The sequence below is a fragment of the Falco punctatus genome, assembly GCF_963210335.1.
Source record: "Falco punctatus genome assembly, chromosome: 8".
NCBI classification, from domain to species: Eukaryota; Metazoa; Chordata; class Aves; order Falconiformes; family Falconidae; genus Falco; species Falco punctatus.
In genome coordinates this window covers 59,539,729-59,560,914 of record NC_137588.1, presented here as the reverse complement: position 1 = coordinate 59,560,914, position 21,186 = coordinate 59,539,729, and the positions used below count along the sequence as shown (strand labels likewise).

The following is a 21,186-nucleotide window of genomic DNA, read 5'->3' as shown; positions in this document are numbered from 1 at the left end:
CTGAGATTACCACTAAGCTTGCAGTTTTCCTGTGTCCTTACTGAGAAACAGCAGCGCATTTACAAACATGTACTTTCCTGCCTGCTTTAAATGCTCAAGTTTGTTCCCTCTCTGTGTTTCTCCTGACAACTCTCAGCTCCATCCATACTTTGTACAAAGTTTCCTTCCTGCGATGAGTATGGGAGTTTCTCCTCTCCTTCTTCTAAGTAGTGAGGACATAACATACTGGAATCACACCTGAGTCACGTGGAGGACAGAGGGTTGATGTTAATAGCACTGAATGGTTAACACAGAGTAATCAGTGGTTAATTCACAAGACCAACATGGTTGACAGTATCTCCAAAATGTCTCTGAGTTATTTAAAAGACATGAGGACACCATACACCAGTCTATTCTTGCAACCATTTAGGTTGCCTTGAAGATACCAATAGCTGAAAGCAGAATTTTGGTTAGATCTGCTTCAAAGCAAACCATTATTCTGCTTTGTTATAAGATATTTTAAAATAGCTGTATTTAAAAGAATGTAAAGCAGCCCTCTACACCAGATGATTTTTATTTAATGGCTAAAGGTCTGAAGGATCTTGCTAATTGAAACAATCATGTTTCCCTCACAATGTTTTTATTCCTTATTGCCCTGCCTAAGATATCTAAGATAATAAAAATACTGACAAAAAAGACTGACTCATGTTTACTTCATGTATTTGGCTGCATTTTTTCCTACTCATTTTCAGGTTTTGCTAGGTATCTTAGTAGTTTCCCCGTATTTTTCCATATGGGGACTCGGTCATAAACAGCAGAGTTTGTCAGGGAACTCCAGCACGGGTCTAGTACCCAAAGTGTCAGGTTCAAAGAGAATGCAAGGGGCATGGATGGAGATGTATTCAATAGCATTTAGGGTACTTAAGGGAAAAGTAACAACTGAAGGATTAATTCTAGAACCACACTTTTTCTTTAGATATCTATTGAAGTCAAGAAAAGCCCTGAGCACTTAAAGGCCAGGGTTTCCTCTTTAGGCAGCACCATCTTATCATTGACAGGCGGCATAAGCAACAAATGGCCCTTGAAACCAAATTTGCTATCTGCAAGATAGATGTGAGACTGCTGGGTAGCAGAGGCACTCCTCCAGCTAGAGGTTACATTAGGGAGGGAGGGAAGTGAGCAATAAGATTCATAATAGTGTCTTCTCATAAGCCCTGAGAGGACAGCATATATACTATCAGTGTTCAGAAAATGAAGAGATGTAAATGAAAGGAGAACAATTTAAAATGGACTGAGCTCAAACTAATTGAGAACTTGCATTATAATTTACAATTGATGGGAAGGCATCTCATTCCCAATAGGGTGGGTGGGATTCTTCGTTTGCTTTATTCAACCCCATTTCAGTAATTAACAAAAGGATAAAGCACAAACGCTAGATGCAGAATTGTTCCTACATGCTTCCTAATCAAAGAAAAGAGGCTGCTTAACAGCTACTCACTGGAGATACCGATTCAGCTCTTGCTGGCTGCAACGAGACCAGTGGAAGCGATGAAATGCAGCTTGCACGAGGGGTGCCATGATGCTCCCCAGGCGGACTTCATCCCCACATCTGTTCCCTTGGCCGTCGTGCTCCATGCCTAAACTGCCCCGCACAGGAGAAAGCCAGCACAGTTACATCGCAGGTGTACCCTGAGTGCCCAAGGGCTTGTACCTCCCAAATGTCATCAGCAGTTGACCGCAACAAGCTTCTTAAGTCCCACGACCCTTGTCCACACGAGCAAAGTCATGAGAAATAAGACAGGGTGAGGCTGAAGCTAAAGAGCTAGTCTGTAGTAGCTCCCACGTAGAAGCATTGACCCTTGAGAGCAGTTTCACGTGATTAGCTTAATCCACTTTCAAAACAGACTAAAAATGCCTTCTTTGGACTTCTGTGCACATCCGCATTTGCGAATTACTATGGCTAAACGGATCCATTTCTGGATTAAGGATCTAGTCTACTCTCCAGGAGTATTAACAGAAAATCATTCATTCTCCAATCTGGAGCTATTCAGGAGCTTATCTAACTTCTAAAAAATCAACCTTAGCTGAATTTGAAGCGATTTACAATTGTAGCCAAGTCTTTTGCATAGAAAAAAAATGACACCACACTGAAAGCTAGTTCAGACCAGGTGCTGTTGTTGCCCAGTAGCAATCCTGCATTGTTTAAATGTGAAACAGCCTGGCAAGTGTTGGGTGCTCTCCAGAAAATTAACCCAAGTTACAGGTATTTTTAAATTTCTTTTTACTTTATTATGAATATGTTTTCTCCTTTCCTTTGTTAGGATCTTATATTGCATTTCTTTACAAGCACTGCTTGATTTACGTGGGCGATAGCTGTCCATAATTTAAACCAAATTAACAGATTGGGGCTGAATGTGATCTGAGGGATTACAAACATTCTTCAGTGGTATCTCTTTTAAGGCTGTGTATTCTTTTTAATCCTAATTCAAAAATTCTGGAATCAAATACCGTCTGGGTAACAATTCTATGTCCCTGTCTAATTAAGATATGTTTACAGTGATTTCAATAAACTTTGGCACTTTTTTGTTTAAAGCCCTTAATAATTCTGATACAACAAAGAGAAAAGGGCCTGCAGGCTTTCTTAGGGAAAGCAGAATAGATGAGAACTGTTTGGAAAGAGCCTTTTGGGAACTGCTGTTCTACCAAAGAGAAAATGGGAAATCAGTGGGTGTTCCCTGCACACAGGCAAACTACAACACTCCAGGAGAAAGCAAAGCGCTGGCAACTGCTGCCCGGTCATTGGTTCTAGTCACATCAATGAGTAAAAGGATTGTATTTTTTTATATGAGAGGGATAGAAGAATTGTAACCTCAGTGCTTGGCACCTTGTTTCTATACAGTGTTGTGTCCTTTACCAGCAGTAACATATACAGATTATGTGCTTATTTAATATGGATTGTTTTCAAGAATCATATATTCCACTGACTCAATGAGTTCATATTTCATCATTATGAGTACTTTACATTTCCATCAGGAGACTACAATACATCATTCAATCTACTCTCACAGCAGCCCTGGAAGATATTTTCTTATTAGCTCTTTTTTCCATTTCAAAATACCAAAATATAAAGCTTACTTAAGATCATAAAGAAAACTTTGAGAGAGCTGAGACCTAAAGCCAGAGCTAACCCTGAATATTGTTTCTTAACATAAGTTGCATCTTTCCAACGTCATTGGTGTTTGTCAGTCCCAAAGACGTTTTCAGATTAGACACAAGATATCCACGGTTCTACTCACACATGTCCAGTTTCATGAGCCACCACAAATGCAGATGAAAAACCATCTTCATGGTTGAGAGTGCAGCTTCGAACAGGATGACACATTCCAGTGACTGGAGCATAGCCTGTGAGAAATAGCAAGCGTTCCAGAAAACGGACAAGTATGGAAAGGTAATGTGGTGAGAAGCTCTGAGCAAACAGATGTCTTCTGTCGTGACACAAATATAGTTGAAGTGGTCCTCTCAAGAGACCTCTGCCCCGGACATTTAATAGTGTGCTCCCTCATCAATGAAACAGATGAAAACAGCCTGCTGAACAAATTAGAACTATATTCCTGTCTCACCGAGAAAACTGCTGTTACCTCTAGGACCATCGTACAATTGTCTTCTCTTAAGTGCATGAAGCACCAGGGGAAAAGGACACCTCATGCTGCTGTGCTACAGCTCACACGGGGCTCGGTGCAGCTCCAGCCCTCAGGGAACGCACGAGCAAAGCCCCAGCGCTGTGCTGACAGCAGGTCTGGCCAGCCCAAAAGGCACGGGGCAGCTCTCAGATTTATCCTCTCCAGTGAACAAACCCAATCAGGCAGAGCCCTGAAAAAAGGAAAAAGCGGACAGCACTTGGCCCTGCTTGTTCCAGCCTTCTTCATAATGATATTTCTTGGCAATCCTGCTGGAACACGGCATCAACTTCAGAGACTCCTTAATTTACAAAACCTATTTTTTAATATTTGGGTGTTTTCAGGACTCTTTACATACACATCCCATTTTCTTGGCTTCATCAACAGCAAGGAAGTGATCCAATAAATAATCCCACCAGTAAGAAAGGATAAAACAATTAGTGAAGCAGTTACAACTGAAAATGGCCCTATGCAGAGCTCCTGGGGAAAGAAAATGTTGATGAAAAGTCAACAAAAGATACACAATTAAACTCTGCATGACTTGCCTTGCTAAGCGACAAATACAAATGCAAAACAAAACCTGATCTGCATCTCACCTTGCATGCCAGATGGACCAAAATCCTGCCGCGTGAGGAAGATCGCGTGGTCGTGATACTCCGCGTGCCCAGTGTCAGGTTTCTGTTGCAAGTAGGCCCAGCGACACACGTTCTCCAGGCTTTGTGAAGGGTTCCCAATCTCTATCAGACTCATAGACTGCACATGTGCAGGAAGAAAAAGACAACAATAGCTGTTTATTCAAAGCTTCGGCAATTTTTTTCCAACTTGTTCAGGCACTTGACTAAACACCCCGTTTCCATTACAAGTTTGTTCTTAATAAAGAGACAATTACATTTCAGAGAAAAAAATTTACTGGCTCAAGAAAATAAGAAAACAGCTCAAGTTCCCAGTTAGATTAAATGTGGTTTCTTCGTTTAATGAGGTCTAAGTTATACCAAAATAATTAAAAAAAAAGATGTGACAGAAGAAAAATAAAAATATGGACATCTTAATGACAAAACTGATATTGTATTGCGCTGAGTGTTATTATTTCTGTGCCACTCTGGCACCAGTTTGCACCATTGCTTCCAGTCTGGACATACAATTTCTGGATGGAGCCCACGCCCCTGTTGGAACTGCAGCAGCTCTTGGCTGGTGGAGACAAACCCAGCATGGGGACGGGTAATGCCTAATGGTCAAGGGAAGCAAATCGCAACAGCAGCAGCCAGCCAGCACCCTGCCCTGCTTCATCAGCCACTTCTGACGTGAAACCGAGCTGTTAGGGCTGTTTTGTCAGCCCTTTGAACACTACTGGGTGCTCTGTAAAGGTAAAAACTAAGTGGACTTTTTTCAGCTGTACTTGAATCAGTACTTTCAGAAACGGACTTTCCCAATGACTGCCTTTTAAAGTGCATTCTCTTTATCCCATTCCCTATCTGAAGATCGTTCAGAAGCTAGCCCACTGTGGTACACCGTTCTCCCTATAAACCGCACATTACACTGGTGGTGTGCCGACATGGCTTAGCCGACTCAAATGAGCTAACATTAGGTGCGATGCAAAGGACAATTCTCTTGAACAAGAAAGAGAAAGGTATTTTTAAATCCACTTACTAGATTTACCTCTTTTCAAAACAGTACTTAAGAATTCCCAGCTAATTCAACTTAATACTGCGCATTGCTAAGACTTAAGAAAGCTTATTGTATGTGGGATGCTATAAAATGTATGACTAATTGACCCATCCCAGGCCTTCCAGGATTTGTAAGAACTACATATGTAAACCCTGGCTTTTCATTTGCAAAAATTATATTTCCATGACAACACTGTAATCATAACACAAACCACTACAATTTACATGCTATACTGTACTGTAAGCATTTGTCATTCCAAAATACTTAATGTAGAGCAAAACCTAGCCTGGGCCAAAAATAAGAGAAGCAATATAGTTTGTGTTTAAATACAGATGTATTTGACGTGTCCTCTAATTGAGCGCATTCTGAAGTACACGGAGTATTGACTACATGAAAAAGAAAATCCTCAAAGGGTTGTGAAAAAACAACTGGAATTGATAAAAAAGAAAAGAAGTCTGCCAAACCGAGGTCTAATTTTGGCAAAACTGGGATATTACAATCCTGCAAATGTTCAGAAAAACAAATTAATAAACCAAATAGAGGCACAGTTTGGATTCTGATACCACTGTGGAATAAAAAAGTTGTAACATAATCCCATGCTGGATCATACTGCTTCCAGCCATAATTCCCTTGGAAATAACTGTATTTAAATGGTGGGACAGTTGTGGTACCGTTATTGCATCTTCGTATATTTATAGGAACAGACTTAAACAAACTTTGAGTGACTATTACAGGGTAAAATCCTGGCTCTTCAAGCAAAAATCCTATTCAGTTAAATAAGGTTTTACCATTGTTGAGGTCATTAATAACATCCATCAGTGGTAAAACAAAAACAAACAAGCAAACAAACAAAAAACCAATCTACATCATCTCCATGTTGTTCTCATTTCTCCAAAGCTTCACAAAAGAAATCAATCCTTCAAGGACTTCTGTGAGAAATCTTACTGCAAGATTGAAAAAAGCAAAGAATGCTGTAAAATGAAGTTGAGAAATCTCAAGTCACGTGTATCATCTGCTAATAGTTCTTTGTCTCATAATGACCTCCTCCTGTACCTTCTACCAAATGAAAATCACTGCATTGTGTAAGATGCATTGATCAGAAAACAAACAAAAAATACACACTATCAACATGTGTTTTATTTAAGGGTATCCAAATATTTTCAAAGAAATCTCTGCATGATCAGTAAACAAGCACAGAATATAAAAAAGTCATTATTTTCCAAATAACCGCTGTTTTACAGCTTTCCTCTGTCATATATCACCTCTTCCCTTCCCACTAAACTGAAACCCTGCGGGTGGACTCCAGCACAGAAGTGAAAGATTAGTCTCTGAATGAACAATGCCGCAGCTCGCAGCACTTTTCTGATGAACAGCAAGTCTGCCAGACCAGCCTGCCGCAGCGCACCCAGCAGCTCCCACCGTCCGGGCATCCCATTGGCATCTGGCATGAGTCAACAACTGGTTTTACCATATACTTAAGTCAATTCCGAGAGCAAAACCACTGGTTTAGTCCAAGAGCATCTCAATGCTTATTTATCAAAACAGTGATTTCAGAGTTTGTCTTCAGGCAAATGGAAGGAGCACCAACTGGTTAATGTGGAGCATTGTGGGTTTTTTTTCCTCCAACACAATGGGGAAAATGAGGAAAATCCCTTTGGCATAAGAGGGGAAACTGAGAATGCACAAGTCTATAAAACATGTTTCAGCTGACGGCTTGACTTCTTTGCCAATGACACAATTTTAGCATCAGAAATGTGGCAAGTAAAATTGAGCCTTACTGCTCTTCTAAGTTGGGAAACAAGGCATCCAGTAGGAAGTAATTATTTTAAGCGTCTATGTGCTACAGATCTACATAGCAAGTCGAGGTTCTGTGTCAGTGAGGAGGACTTCCAAAGAGTAAGAGGAAAAACTCAGTCTACCTGCTGAGTACTAAAGTCCACTGAGCGCTCAAATCATCTGCCCGCTAATCCCTCATCTTCCTTCACTGTAACGTAGCAGCCTGAAAAGAGAAACCCACTTGATTCACAACAAATTTTGCCCCAAATTCCTACTTTTTGCAATTTGTCGAGGACTTCCGAATCAGAAAGGCTCCAACAGCACTAACAGTGAGTACTGCGTGGCCGGGGAACAGCCAGTCTAGGGTCCGAGTCAGCTTCACAATTGCTCTGGTTCAGCCCACGGACCACATCAGCCACAGTCCTCTGCTGATAGTAGGCAGTGGTGTGCCCCGGGAAGGAAACTAGAGGAGTGCAAGTATAACGTAGTATTTTCCTCCAAATAACTTCCAAGGCTCCAGTGGTCTTTAGATCAGAGATTTCCTGAGCCAGACATGTCTTTATATTGAATTTTTATTCCCTTTTCCAGCTGCCTCGCCTTCACAGATAAACACTGTCATCCTGCAAGGAAGGAGCTTAGGAAATCATGGGACCAGGCACAGCTTGTTATTAGACAGGGCAGATGTAATATGTTTTGTAAGGATGTTGTCCAAAAAATTTACTCTCATAGAGATATCAGATAACACTTGATATTATTTTCTGTTGGAAGTCAATGGGGAGCTTTCATCAGACTCAGAAAGGCCCAGCCCCTTACCGAATGGACGAAGCGAAAGGAGAAGGAGGAAAAGAGATGAACTGTGTACAGTAATACGGGCTGTAAGTAAAGGTAAAATCCCTCTTTGTCAGACTGCAAACAGAGAAAGTCTGGGGGCTAGCAGGCTGCATCTGGAGGTGTAGGTGTTACTGTCGGCCAGCAAAGGGCCCGCACTGTCAGGAAGACACAGGTCCTGCAGCTGGCTGGGAGCTCAGACCTGGCTGGGAAGGACCTCTTTCCAAACAGGACAGCAGGCCTGTGGAGAGCATTACTCAGCTGATCAGCAGGAAAACTGCCAATGGAAAGAGAAACTTTCCTTCTCACAGCAAGAAAAGCAAAAAAATCCGTGGGCATTTCAGAGAACTGCTGATGGAAACAGATGGAGATGTCAGCCAAGAAGTGGGAAGGCCTCAGTTGGGAGAACATCCCCCAGGCAAGGAGACACCACACAGGGTTACGAGGACATTCTGCCCTAGAGAACCACCTGAGATGCTTGCTCTCAGAAATGCAGCATCTACTAAAGCCTTTCCATTTTCTTCTTTTTCGATTCTGCCTTAATTTCTTCTCTACTCCCTTCCTTCTTAGATGGAAGCAGCAGAAAAAAACTAAACAAAAACAGAAGAAAATGGAGTTGCAATTACCATTTGTACAAAGCGGTTGAGCAGGGCAGTGAGAAATGGTTGAAAGTCGTTACTACATAGATCCAGAAGCCTCTGAGCCTTCTTTGCTACATGCCTTGTCTTTTGGGAAGTTATCTGTGTGATATTCACTTCTCTGTTACAAAGACCATCATTTATGAAGCTGACTGGAAGGTCCTTCAAATACTTGTGGAGGTTGTTTGGCAAGTAAGAAATATGCCGATTTTTTTTCTTTAACAATTTCAAAGCTACTTAGAAGAAAACTGCAAATTTAGTCTATATTCTACCCAAACTTTTCAAGAACGTTCACGTCGCCCATACATGTGAAAGACACACTGGTATCACACACAGAACAGCAGCTTTCCTTGGCCGTTTTATTCATCTGCCATTTGGCTTAACTGGGTACAACTTCGCGATGGTGTTGACGAGCAAGTACTTGAATTAAGTAAGAAATTTAGGCTGGTCAGAAGCTTGCTGGAAAAGGACCTTTCCTAACTCATCCATTAGGTGGTGCTCCAAGAGTACCAACGGAGAAGGCTCTGCTGCTCTTCAGTAGCTCCAGAAGAAGGAGAAATGCGCTTAACTCGCTAGGCTTCAAACCATGGTAGCAAAAGTTGGACCATAGCAATGCGCATATTTGGGAAACAATCTAACATATGACTTTCCCTTCTTGAATGTGTAAAGTCTCTGCAAAACACACTGTTTACATTGCTTCTACTTGGCACTTCTACTGTTTATTGGATATTCGATTAGATCTTACATATTCTTCCCTCATCCTGAACAAGACAAGCAATAAATAAATAAATATAATTGTTGAGTGACCATGGCAACCGAACTAACAAAAATAACTCATTCAGCACACTGTCATTTTGCATTCAAAGGATTTGTACAGCTTTCTTATGGCAGCAGTTTGTAAACATTTTTCAGTCTCTAATTCTGTATAAATGTAAGCAGATCAGGAATACAAAGTACTGTTTATCTATCAGCCAGCTCTACAGTCTTCAAGGTCCCAAAAAAACACACTGGGAAATTATAAGCTATGAGTCCAATACATAAATAAGCCAATTCAACAATTTACCCAGATAAAACCCAAAAGTGATAGTATCTCCTCTCATCTTTATCCCCACACTAGACATATGAAAACAGTGCAAAAATACGAACAGCAGCCAAAATGCTTTGTAGTATGTAGGTTCTGGCCTTGCAACTTAGCCTGTGCAGAAACGGTTACTGGAGATGGCCAAAGGCTGGGGTCATCTACCAATGTCAGTGGAAGACTAAGACACTCAACTCACATTAGTGACCTTCTAGTACAAGGAGAGGATGGAGAAGGCTCAGGGGGATCTCGTCAATGTATATAAATATCTATAAGGAGGAGAATGAAGATGACTGAGCCAGAGTCTTCTCAGTGGTATCCAGAGAAAGGAAAAGAGGCAATGGGCACAAAATGAAAGATAAGAAATTCCATTTAAATGCAGGAGTGTTACTGTAGTTTTACCGTAAGAGTGGCCAAACATTGGGAAAGGTTGCCCAGAGAGGCTGTGGAGTCTCTGCCTTTGAGGACATTCAAAGGCCAGCTGGGCAAGGTCCCAAGCAACCTGCTCTAGGTGACCTAGCTTTGAGCAGGGAGGTTGGACTAGATGATGCCAGCCGTGCTTCCAAGCACAGCTATTCTATGGCCCTAACGTACAGCTAACATACTCCTTGCATTGCCAGGCACAACTACTCTCAGCCAGTCTTCATGTCTTCTCAGGACAAGCAGAGACAAGGGGAGCACCCATCCCTTTCCCTCCAGTCAGGGTCAACAGCAAAATGTTAAGGATGAACACCAGATTTAAGGGATAAACCTGACTTCTCCTTCCATCCCAGCTGTGTCACCTGTGCCACCCTCTGGGAAACTGAGAGAAAAACCTGGCTCAGACCAAACCACTGTTTTCCATCCTGGCTGAGCTGAGAACATCTTCCCTGCTTTCATCAAGCTTAGACATGAAAAGGTCAGATGGCAGAGATAAAGGCGGCACCATTTTATGAAAAGATCGAAGGTAAAATCTTGTCCCAAATGAACGCAACAGGAGCTCTGCTAATACCTCAGACATAAACAACTGAAAAATCCTTTTCAGCTGAACAGCCCTTTCCTATGAGATTTTAGGCATCCATCCCATATCACCTTCTTCCTGAACTGCCATCTTAAAGCCATTTGGTTTTTCTTCCCTCCCCTAATCTTTCTGAAAGGTCCTCTGCCTTCGTGGTCAGGTTCTTCTTTCAAGTTGACCAAGTACAACCACTTGTGCTGGGGCCAGCCTTCGTTCATCGCTAACGTGGGGTTTTGCTCCCTAATGGTTGCCATCCCAGATGCGTGCAGAGCAGACACAGCATCCCTCAGCCCATCCCACCCTGTTCCAGTCGGAATATGGGTGACTCAAGCTGTGCATGTGGCTCCAACGGAGAGTTCAGCGGTGTCATGCCCTGCCACATTCACATTTCCCAAGAAATAATGCTCAAAAATCCTCAGGTGGCTGTATTTATTGAAACCTCTGTGGTTCCTGCAACAGTCTTTCTGACTTTTTTTTTTTCATTAATAACTATCTTAATTACACCCATCCCAGCTAATGCGTGTGCTTTTCTCCGCCGCTGTGCAAGGGCAGCTCATCTGCACACAAAGTCACCATTGTTGATGGACAGAGCATGGGGCTGGAGCCAGGAATTTATGAGGTCTTATCCCCAGCCTGCCAGTGGCCTTCTGTGTGGCCTTGGAAAATAACACTTTAACGTCTTTAGTTTTTTAGCTGTAAAACGGGAATAATCATATTTATTCATTCACCTCAAAGAGGCGATGAGAGGATTTTATGTAGTGCTCAGGATTTAAATGTTTCCAAACAAAATTCATAATAACCAGTCAGGGTTTTTTTTAATCCATCCTCAGCTCATCTCTTGCCATCTCCTTTGCACTTGGTGATAGTGGTTGCTTTGCTTATTCCCCTGAGTATTCTACAGCTAGCTGGATTACAGAGCCGTTAGAACCAAAATAGGTCTAAATGGAATAATTTGTCCAAACATGGAATTATATTCATCTCAAATGTATCCACAGTTTCCAAAATTTGAAACCAATCTTCCTACTACTGAAGTCAAGAAGGCAGAAGCAAGCCAGCTCATATTTTTCTCATTTGAAGAAAAATACACCACAGGTACCCTGTTTACTTACTTGAAGTATCCCATCACATTAAAAAAGCCTGTGACTTTGGGAGTCAAAGTAATGAAAAGCAGACGAATGCCTGGCAGCTTCTGAAGCCACCACAGACATGGAGCAGCCTTTGCAGAACACTTTCTTTTTTAATAAATGAGCGGGCACCAGCCGGGCATGGTCAAACCTTCACATCAGTTGCTCTGGCATGTCAGATAGCATTGTTCATTTTGAAGTGCTAAGAGAAAAAAGTAGGGAGTCAGGAAAGGGCTGGTAGCTGCAGTCCGCCTACCCCTGCGCACGCTGCCCGCGTCCCAGCCTGGCACGCCTTGGCTGCCGTTCCCTCGCTCCAAGTCCGGAGGCGATAACCTACACAAAGTCCTAATTTCAGTAAAACCATGTCAGCTCTTCTGAATTTGCCCCTGAAGTCATTTCAACATGTGATCACCAAGGAACATCTTCCATTTTTTCATCTTATCAGGGCAATTAATGCAATTACTGAAATTATTGAAACTTTTGGATGTACGGTTGCCTGTGTTTGAAAATATTAAAAAAGTACATTTCAAGGAGCAGAGTACCTTCAAGCAAGAACCACTGAAAAGCTGGTTGCTATGCAACCCAAGTATTATTGTCCGTATTATTCTTATCAACAGATGACATATTGTATAAAGTAATATAATCCTCTTTTAAAGAAAACCACACTACAGTAGAAGGCTGTTCAGGGGTGGAGAATTGGCAATAGCTCAGAGTGCTGTCATAAACCTGACAGTGATGGTACATACTTCATCAATTACAGAACCATAATGCAATTATTATGATTATTTAAATGGCACCCTTGATAATATATATAAATTGCCTACAATGAAGCAAATTAATCTGAAGATACCAGCTACATGCTTTCAAAAGGAATGCTTACCCAAACAAAACTGGGAGAATATTTTCATGTTGTGAAGCCAACCAGGCTGCTTCATTCCTGCACTGCCTTAACTTGTACACATGCCCTTCCTTTTATTATGCACTTTGAAGATCTATTCCTAAAAACTGTTAGTGCTGATGTGTGGGACAGTAAAATATTGAAGGCTTTGTTCTAATTCCTCAGAACAGGTTCAGAAAGCAAGAACTACACACCTTTTCTCTCTGTTTTTCCACGGCTAAATAATCCCAACCCTACAAAGAGAAACCTCCTCACCTTCTACTCCCTGGTACTAGTCCTTTGAACAACAGCTTCAAAAACATGAACATAAAAAAAATGTATTCTTATACAGCCAGGGCACGGAGGCCCCCACACCACCATGCAGAGGAGCTCTGAAATGATACCTTTTACATTCATTTTACTTTTTTCAGAAAGCCATAAATTGCCTTTCATGTAAATAAGAATCAGATACAGAAGTGCAAGAAAAATTATCTTCATGGTTATTTAGGGCAAGCTTGTGATGCTAGAATTATTCTATTTTATGCCCTGCTGAAACCAGCTGGATAACTCAGGAACTAAAACGTTGTCCACTGCAGATTATGGATCTAGAACCCAGAAGCAGACTACCCACAAGGAGATTACATAATGCTGCCTGCAACTGTGATTTTTGTGATGTGGCCAAAGACCCACCAAGAAGTGAAGGTTTTCATGCTCCACCCACTCTCCTCCCTAAAGAGGATTAATATGAGATTGATAACTTTCAAATTATCAATGGACAACACTTAAACCTTCACAAAAAAATAAAGATTCTTCAGGTTAAATGAGGTCTACAGTAGCTACAATATGCCAGCAGAAAAATGGCAGACGTTATCAGAGCTCAGACTGGTGCAGTTCTGTAGAGCTAAAGACGGACACACATAACAATTATGAAATACTTACGAAATAAGGACGGCAAAGAAGTGACTAGCCCATGTGCTAATTCTGCTGGCTGCTACTACTACTTTTATGAGAATGATTAGTCAATCTGCAATCCCTCAAATTGCAGCAATCACAAAGATATTTCAATTATTTTGTAATTTAATGTTAACTACACCATGAACTTTTGATCACAAAATGACAAATGTGACCTTTTTTACCTTTTATTTTAGGACACACATCTGATTAAGCTTATCCCAAGCATGTAACTACATCATCATCTATATCACTGCAGGAAGGGCAGAGATGGATCGGTGTGTTCCCACATGGGGAAGCTCCAGCAGAACAATTCAAACCAAATCCAGTAACCGGTCTCCAGCAAAGTCCAGACTAAAATTCAGACCTCCCTCACTTGTGCCAGGGAGGAAAATTCTTAGCTGGTATCGAGCAGGGTAAACTGGTGAATGTCAGTGGAGCTTCACCACTGACACCATCTGTGCTGGCTCTTCACTGATAGCATTTCAGGAACTTGCATGAACACACACGGAGTCTTCCAGAACCCAGGTTTGTTACATGAACATGCAAATGCCAGCAACTCCAATCACAGAAAGGTACATCAGATTTTAACACTCTGCTTTGAGCAGCTGGGCATGCTGCTGTATGAGAGCACACTAAAATTGCATGTCCTTAACCAAAGCATTTGTCAACATAGTCACATCGCCCTGTTCCTGCTTCCATGGAATTTCATGTTAATTTGGCAAAACAGGACACAGGTACTGAACAGTTCAATACTTTTGAAAACCATTCAGTACTTCATTCCTCTTTACCCGAGTTTCACCTGTAGAGTAACCCCTTCCACAGAAACAGAGAACAAACCCTTGGTGTTCTTAATTACAGACCTGATCTGCAGAGCTCCTGCCTTCTGGCCCCTATCCCACAGAACTCACACCTAACTTTAAGCACATGTGTAGTCCCGTTAATGTTAGGCACAAGTTTAAATGAGTTCTTGGAATAAGGCTGTAGCCCTCAGCATCTTGCAGAACCGCTTTTGTGTTTACTGTCACTTACATACAGTTCTACCACAACACCTTGTGTTTTCTTTAGGAACCAAAATGTTAACTACGTTTCACGGATTATTTCAAACAAATCTGAAAAGATAGACTGCCAGAGCTAAGCAGCAGCTTAAAATGACACAGGGAAAACCCAGAAGAAATTGAAAGTATTTGAAATGTGATGTTCAAAAGACAAACAAATATATGTAAACATAGAAGTTCTTTATATTCATAGACCGGTAAGGACAGTGTATGAATTAAAATACAAAGCTGATACATGTCACCAGTAACTACACTGTTCATAAAAGAATGAAGTTCAGAGATATCGATGTCCTCTATTTAAATTATCCTTTACTTACCTTGCCGTGGCTCAGCAGGATTATCCTCACCAAGACAACATTAATGTGAGCACCCAGGGACTCATCATGATAAATTTCATTAACCTGCAAAAGAGTTCAGCACTTTAACCATGGTATTGGCAACAAGGAACTATGAAAGCAGTGATACAGCCGTACCTTTTATGCACTGCCATTAAGCCAAAGATCACTTTGTGATTCTACATAAAACAGGAAAAATTCCACCAATCTAAGAGGGAATGTTTTCTTTTCTAAACTCTGCTGTAGCCTCCCAACAGCTCATAATTCAGGAGATCATTTAAAATCAACACATCATCAGAGACTTCATATTAACAGGTATTTAAGTGGCAGCCTAAGCATACCTAGACGTATCACAGTGCACCTACACAATGCAGCTGAGCTAATCCAACAGCTACTGATGCTAAGAGGGAAGATTCCCAGCTCCTCCCTACCTCATGGCAGTGGTGTGTCCCCAGCCCAGAGCCCAGTAATCCAAGCAAAACCCTGAAGAGCTCTCTGCTGGGCCAGACTGTGCATGGGGAAGGTGACAAGTGAGCAGAGGGACAGGACCTCTCTCCTGAGAGCCATCTGCTGGATGGGCTCAGCTGCACCCTGTAACTCTCCCATCTGGGACCCATTACATCACATCACACTTTGACAAGAGGATACACCTCCCTCAAAAAGTGTGGTTGGCCACATGGGCTGCCTTTATTGTGTGTCAAAACTAATCAGCGTTAAACTTTGCAAGCAGAACAAAAGCTACAAAATGCCAGCAAATTAAAAACTGTCTTCTCTTTTCACACTAGAGCTACATAACTGAACGTGCACATGGGGAAATCACCGCAGGAACACTGAAAAGAAAACTGTAAATATTTGAAGTAGAGAATGAAATGTGGATGTTATAAAGATTACTTGGGAAACACTGCTACCAGCAAGCTAGGCAAATATTAACTGTTAGAGGCTGGTGTGGGTATTTGGTGATGCAGACTGCATGAGACGCAGCCAAACGGCAGGAGGTTAGCTTTACAAATTAGAAGAGGCAGATGAGTTTCCCTGCAAGGCAAACATCTTTCCTAAAACCTCCTTCCCTTGGTAAAGGTTGCACCAAACTGGACTGCTTTGCTGGCTGGACCTAAATTTCATTTATTCCTACAAAGTAGATTCATTACTACAAGCTAGTAAGTAACTTTCAGAAAACCTTTCATTAGAAACATAGTAAATAATGTCCTGTTTCTTCCATCAGCCCTAGTTTTAGTGGTCTGTCTTTTACCTCTATAAAAATCATTAAAAATAAATACATCAGTGTAGGTTTTGCTAAGCAATCCTCACTGACAGTTTAAAGTCAATTTTAATTCATTTTTATCAGTATTTTTGGATATTTTTAATCCATTATTTTAGGATATTTTAGGATACCATCCTAATTTTATGCCTGGTAAAACCCAAGTTTTCGGAAGTCCTGAGCATCCTCTGCCTGTGGTAAGGAGGCAGCGTGGCTGGACGGCGGCTCCAGGAGCAGGCATCTGCCTGGGCACCTAGGGAACGTGCTGTCGGATGCCCGGGATCCAGGCTCGTTGCTCATTGCTGAGCAGAACCTTGGCTAGAAGATGGTGGGTGAGGAACCCATGGCTACAACCAGCTTCAGGGGCCACTATTTACATTACAGCATAGAAGCTGCTGATCTGTTCAGATCTGCTTTGTAAACAATACCTTTGGAAATCAGGTAATTTATTTACACATCTATATAAGATTTATTTTCCTGTATTTAAAAATATCTTTTACTTTGAGGACCATTAGCAAAAACAGATTATAAAGAGGTAAAGCATAAAAATGCGTATCGCTTCACAAAAATTCTTTCACCCAGGAAAAAGGCCCTTACGTGTTGTCAGGGGAGGCAAGGATATTAATTTGCCTCACTCTTCATGTAGTGGGAAGAGAGCACACACATTAAGGATACGAGGCTGAAATAGGCTGTAAATTACATATACATGAAATTATTACCAAACAAAAACTCCTGTGTATAGAGGACAGTATACACAGCTTGTAAATAAGTACTTAATTAGTTCATAAAGCACAATCCAAATGACTGCACACCGCTCTCTCATTAACTTCCAGAATTTAACCTAAGCCTCTTTTAACAATAGTTGAGTAACGGAACAACCGTATCGCTGTTGCGTGCCAAAATGAAACTTGGCTTGAAAACGTTAATGGAACAGAATTGAAACACTGTTTGACTGTTCCTGCAAATGACATCTAACAAACAAACTGTGAATGAACAGAAAAGCACAAGCGCTGTAAAAAGCTGCTTAGTTCTCTTGGAATACTGGATTTTCTGCAAGACAGTGGGTCAATTCAAAACTCTGGGTCTTGGTTTCATTAATAAGGATGAGTCCAACCCCTCTTCACACAGCAGCTGAATTGAACCCTCTGCGCCCTTCTCTAAGACAAACTGTGGCTTTACTAGAAGTATCTCACTGCACATAGATAATATACTGAAATAGATGCTTTTCTTCTTTTCAGCACGGAGTAAATTGCACCTATTTGTTTCAGGAAATTATTAAAGATAAGAGATTCAAGCAACTGAAAGTTGTGCTTTCAAATGTACATGAAAAGTGCACACACCAAAAGGGCCTTCACAATCCCTAGCTCAGATTCTCCAAATTTCTACCTGCTCCTTTCAACAGGAAAGCGAGTTAATTTAACGCAGTTCATTGCATAGGGCACAAAATGACCAACCAACCCGCGGTATCAGAAAGCTCCAGGCTCTGATCCAGCACAACTGCTGAAATGTTTGTTTCAAAGCAGAAATTATCATGAATATAATGAATATATGTGTTCAGATGTCTGTGTAATGAATACACATCGGTGTGAAAACAATTACATAGTACTTTTACAGCACTGCATCTCCGTGTACTTCAGTAGGACATCCTGGTTTATATCAACAGAAGAAAAATCATAGTCGATCTCCTGTTGTTCTTAGATCAGTAAGTCTAAAATTATGTTGCTGCATAGGAAAAGAAAGTACACAGAGGCTGTCCCAAAATCACAGCTCCTGAACTGAAGGCAGTGAATGAATTAAATCTTGTTAGATGTCCTACAGTGATTCAGCATTTATAGAGGGTGATGAAGAAGGCTGGGTAAATCTCAAAGAATTCAAAGCATGGTGGAATACTGTAAAGAGACTTTCATCAGGCTATTGTAGTTCACAAACTATTTTGGGATAACTTTGGTTTATTTTTCTGGGATACTTCAATCAAAGCAAAACATGCATTTCTATTTAAAGTTTCTGTTTAGAAATCAGGTTGGCACAGATTGGTGCTACATAAGAAAAACAAAGACTTCATTTTTTTCTTCTGTCCCTCCCTGCTTATTTTATAATTCTTCTGCCCTGAGCAAGTTTCAAGTCAGCACAGTAAGCACATACAATACATCAAAAACCCCAACTAAAGACAAGCTAAGTATTTGTGAGATGCATCAGTAAAAGAAGCACTGTAAAGTTTTTAACATTGAGCAAAGCAGGGCCCAGTCCCTCAAGTGAATTTTGAAGTGTGCTATAATACAAATAGTAATAAAGAGGCTGCAGTTTTGCTAGTCTCAGTGTGGAGTGGGTTACCTACTGATACAGCTGGCAGGATTTTCAGGGAAAGTCAAGTGGTTCCCTGAACCTCTAATTAAACCAATGCACAACAGGAGAATTATCTGCATATTTTGGCAAGTCATTGGCAAAGTCATTCATGCAGTTTGAAGGAGTTACCAGCATTGCAAAGTTTGTTAGTATCTGCTATGCAAAAGACAGCCCACTTCATCACAACATGGCTCCATCCCACTGAACCATAAATCATCGCGGCTGAACTCGTCCCCAGGCGCACCCTCTGCGGTGCCATGCACTGCGCCGTACGGCTGGCTGAGCACCGCATCCCCAGGCTCCCTGAGAACGTACCCCTGGCGGACATCGCACAGTTTCCACCTCTGGCTACCATCAACCTCAAACGGATCTGACCCAGCTACAGCGGCCATCAGAGGGCATATCTCATCATTTGGAGAGGGCACAATACAAGATGCAGTTTATGCATCTGGCTTTTCAGTCACCTCAAATTGCTGATCCATCCAACCCAATAAGACTGCTCTTTGATCACCCAACATCCTTATGTAACTACTGTTGCAGAAACTACCGATGGCTACGTGCTCTCGGGCGGAGCAGGGACCACGTGTGGATCTCTGCCAGAGTGATAGCGGAGGAGCTGGAGAGCATCAATGTCTTCCCCATGGGATGGCAGAGCTCCTGGCAAGCCATTGTTTGAGCCCAGCCCGAGATGCAGCTCATTCATCAGATCATAATTATCTGCAGCAAAGCCTCAGTGCCTGGTGGGCATCCAGTGATTGTCTATTTCTGTAAGAAACGGCTGTTTTGAATTACAGAATAGGAACCAGAAATGTCATGGTGGATACTGAGCACAAAGTTTTGTAATCTGACACTCCCAAAAGTGTTCCCCTCTCACTTTATTTTTCTGTGTTCCCACTTCAAACGCCACTATCCTCTTTATTCTCATCGCCTCCTTTATGCTTTTGAAGATCCCAAACTAACATTTCTAACATTCCCAAAGCTTCATTTTAATCCCACAGGAATAACATTACATCAATTTCTCGTGAGATAAACTATGGTCACATATAAAGTCATCAGGCAAAATCCAGGGCTCTCAGTCTCCCTTTCTAGTCCTTACAAGGCATTTCCTCATTTCCTCAGAGAAGAACTCTTTTTTTCTGAAATCTTTGTTGAGCGTCACAAGGAAAAAAGAATAATGAAAGCACACCCTACACATGAAACCTAAAAGGTCAAACCGTGATCTCAGATTTGGAAAACATCTATCATTCTGCTCAAAACCACAGGCAACAGGCAGTTTTAGAAGAGCTTGGCAACGTACATCCTGAAGCGGAGATAAGAATCTGGCATTTTGTATGCAAATATGGGTCCGAGTCCTGATTTACCTTCCGTGGTGTGAGAGTCAGTAGATGTTACCAAGTCCAAGTTAGCTGCTTCTGATCAAAATGAAAAACATTCCCCAAAGCAGATGTGTTGGCAATACACGGGGTAGCTTCATGTTACGGGTCTCTATCTCATCTTCGACTATAACTTTGGCTTTAGAAAGGTCATAGACTTTGTTTTCTGACTTCATGACTAATTTATTTTTCTTAGTTCCTCCCTAAGGCTCTTGGAACTCCTTATTCTTGCCCACAAACCACTGTTCTGAGAAGTTTCTCTAAACACTGTAAATTACCTTTGCACCAAATGACTCAGTATTTTTCTGAATTACTGTCTCAAGACCACTTTAATAAAATCAACTATCGTATCATAAAATAATCAAGCAGATTCATTTATTATAGTACTACAAGGGATAAGGGCATGGTTTCAATGTAATAAATATGATGACCTCTTCAAATCTAAGTGGTTTGGTTAAGAAAAGCATCCAAAATTTGAAAGCTGATACTAATTACCCATACTCCATCACACAAACCACACTGTCACAACTCAAAAGTTCCTGACTGCAACCTTTACAGCTAAAGTTCATGTTGATATTTGGAGTAAAGGAAAAAATATCTGTAACTACCATCTACTTCAAGGATGGTACAAAAACCTGTGTGATGCTCTGTGCTATGTCCAACAGGGCATCAAGGCACATTCCAGCTAATAATAATGAGCAATGCTCACCTAATTGACACTGGAAATAATACCCCTGTGAAAACGAGTAAAACCTGTAAGAGTTCAGAGAGGGCGTTCTGCAAGACCTCCTCAAAACCCAATCACAAGTACAACTTCCACTGTAGTGTGGCAATTAAGATAATGAACAGAAATAATCTCATGAGGCCTCTTTAGAAACTGTTCTTCTCACTAGCCACAGCTACTGGTTTATAATGAACAGTCAAAACATGGAATTAACTCACATGCATATAGTGAAGTTTTCAAACAAGCTGCAATTCAACTATTGACAGCTGAAGTCGCTCAGATGAATAGACCTGGATTTGCATTTGTTATTTGTGGAACTTCTTAGAGTTCCTTCAGATCTGAAGTGTACATATTGAAATGAACTGAATTGAAATAATGAGTATCAGTGCTTATGAATTACTTAGGTTTTTTTAAATGCAGTCAATTCTATATTACAAATATTCTTCCCGTCTAAAAAAAATGCTTTTTATTTTAAGAAGCATGATTCTGAATACAGGGTGCACCA

At 41.2% G+C, this 21,186-nt stretch overlaps 1 protein-coding gene across 2 annotated transcripts in view; it reads right to left on the bottom strand.

Moving 5' to 3' along the window:
* ADAMTS2 (ADAM metallopeptidase with thrombospondin type 1 motif 2) overlaps positions 1 to 21,186 on the bottom strand; it is a 252,659-nt gene that overhangs the window by 34,828 nt on the left and 196,645 nt on the right. For both annotated transcript variants that reach the window (XM_080398419.1, XM_080398418.1), the window contains 4 exons: positions 14,966 to 15,049; positions 4,253 to 4,409; positions 3,276 to 3,381; positions 1,478 to 1,621 (listed from right to left, as the gene is read on the bottom strand). In XM_080398419.1, the coding sequence (XP_080254545.1) occupies positions 1,478 to 1,621; positions 3,276 to 3,381; positions 4,253 to 4,409; positions 14,966 to 15,049 (491 nt within the window). The remainder of the gene's footprint in view (positions 1 to 1,477; positions 1,622 to 3,275; positions 3,382 to 4,252; positions 4,410 to 14,965; positions 15,050 to 21,186) is intronic.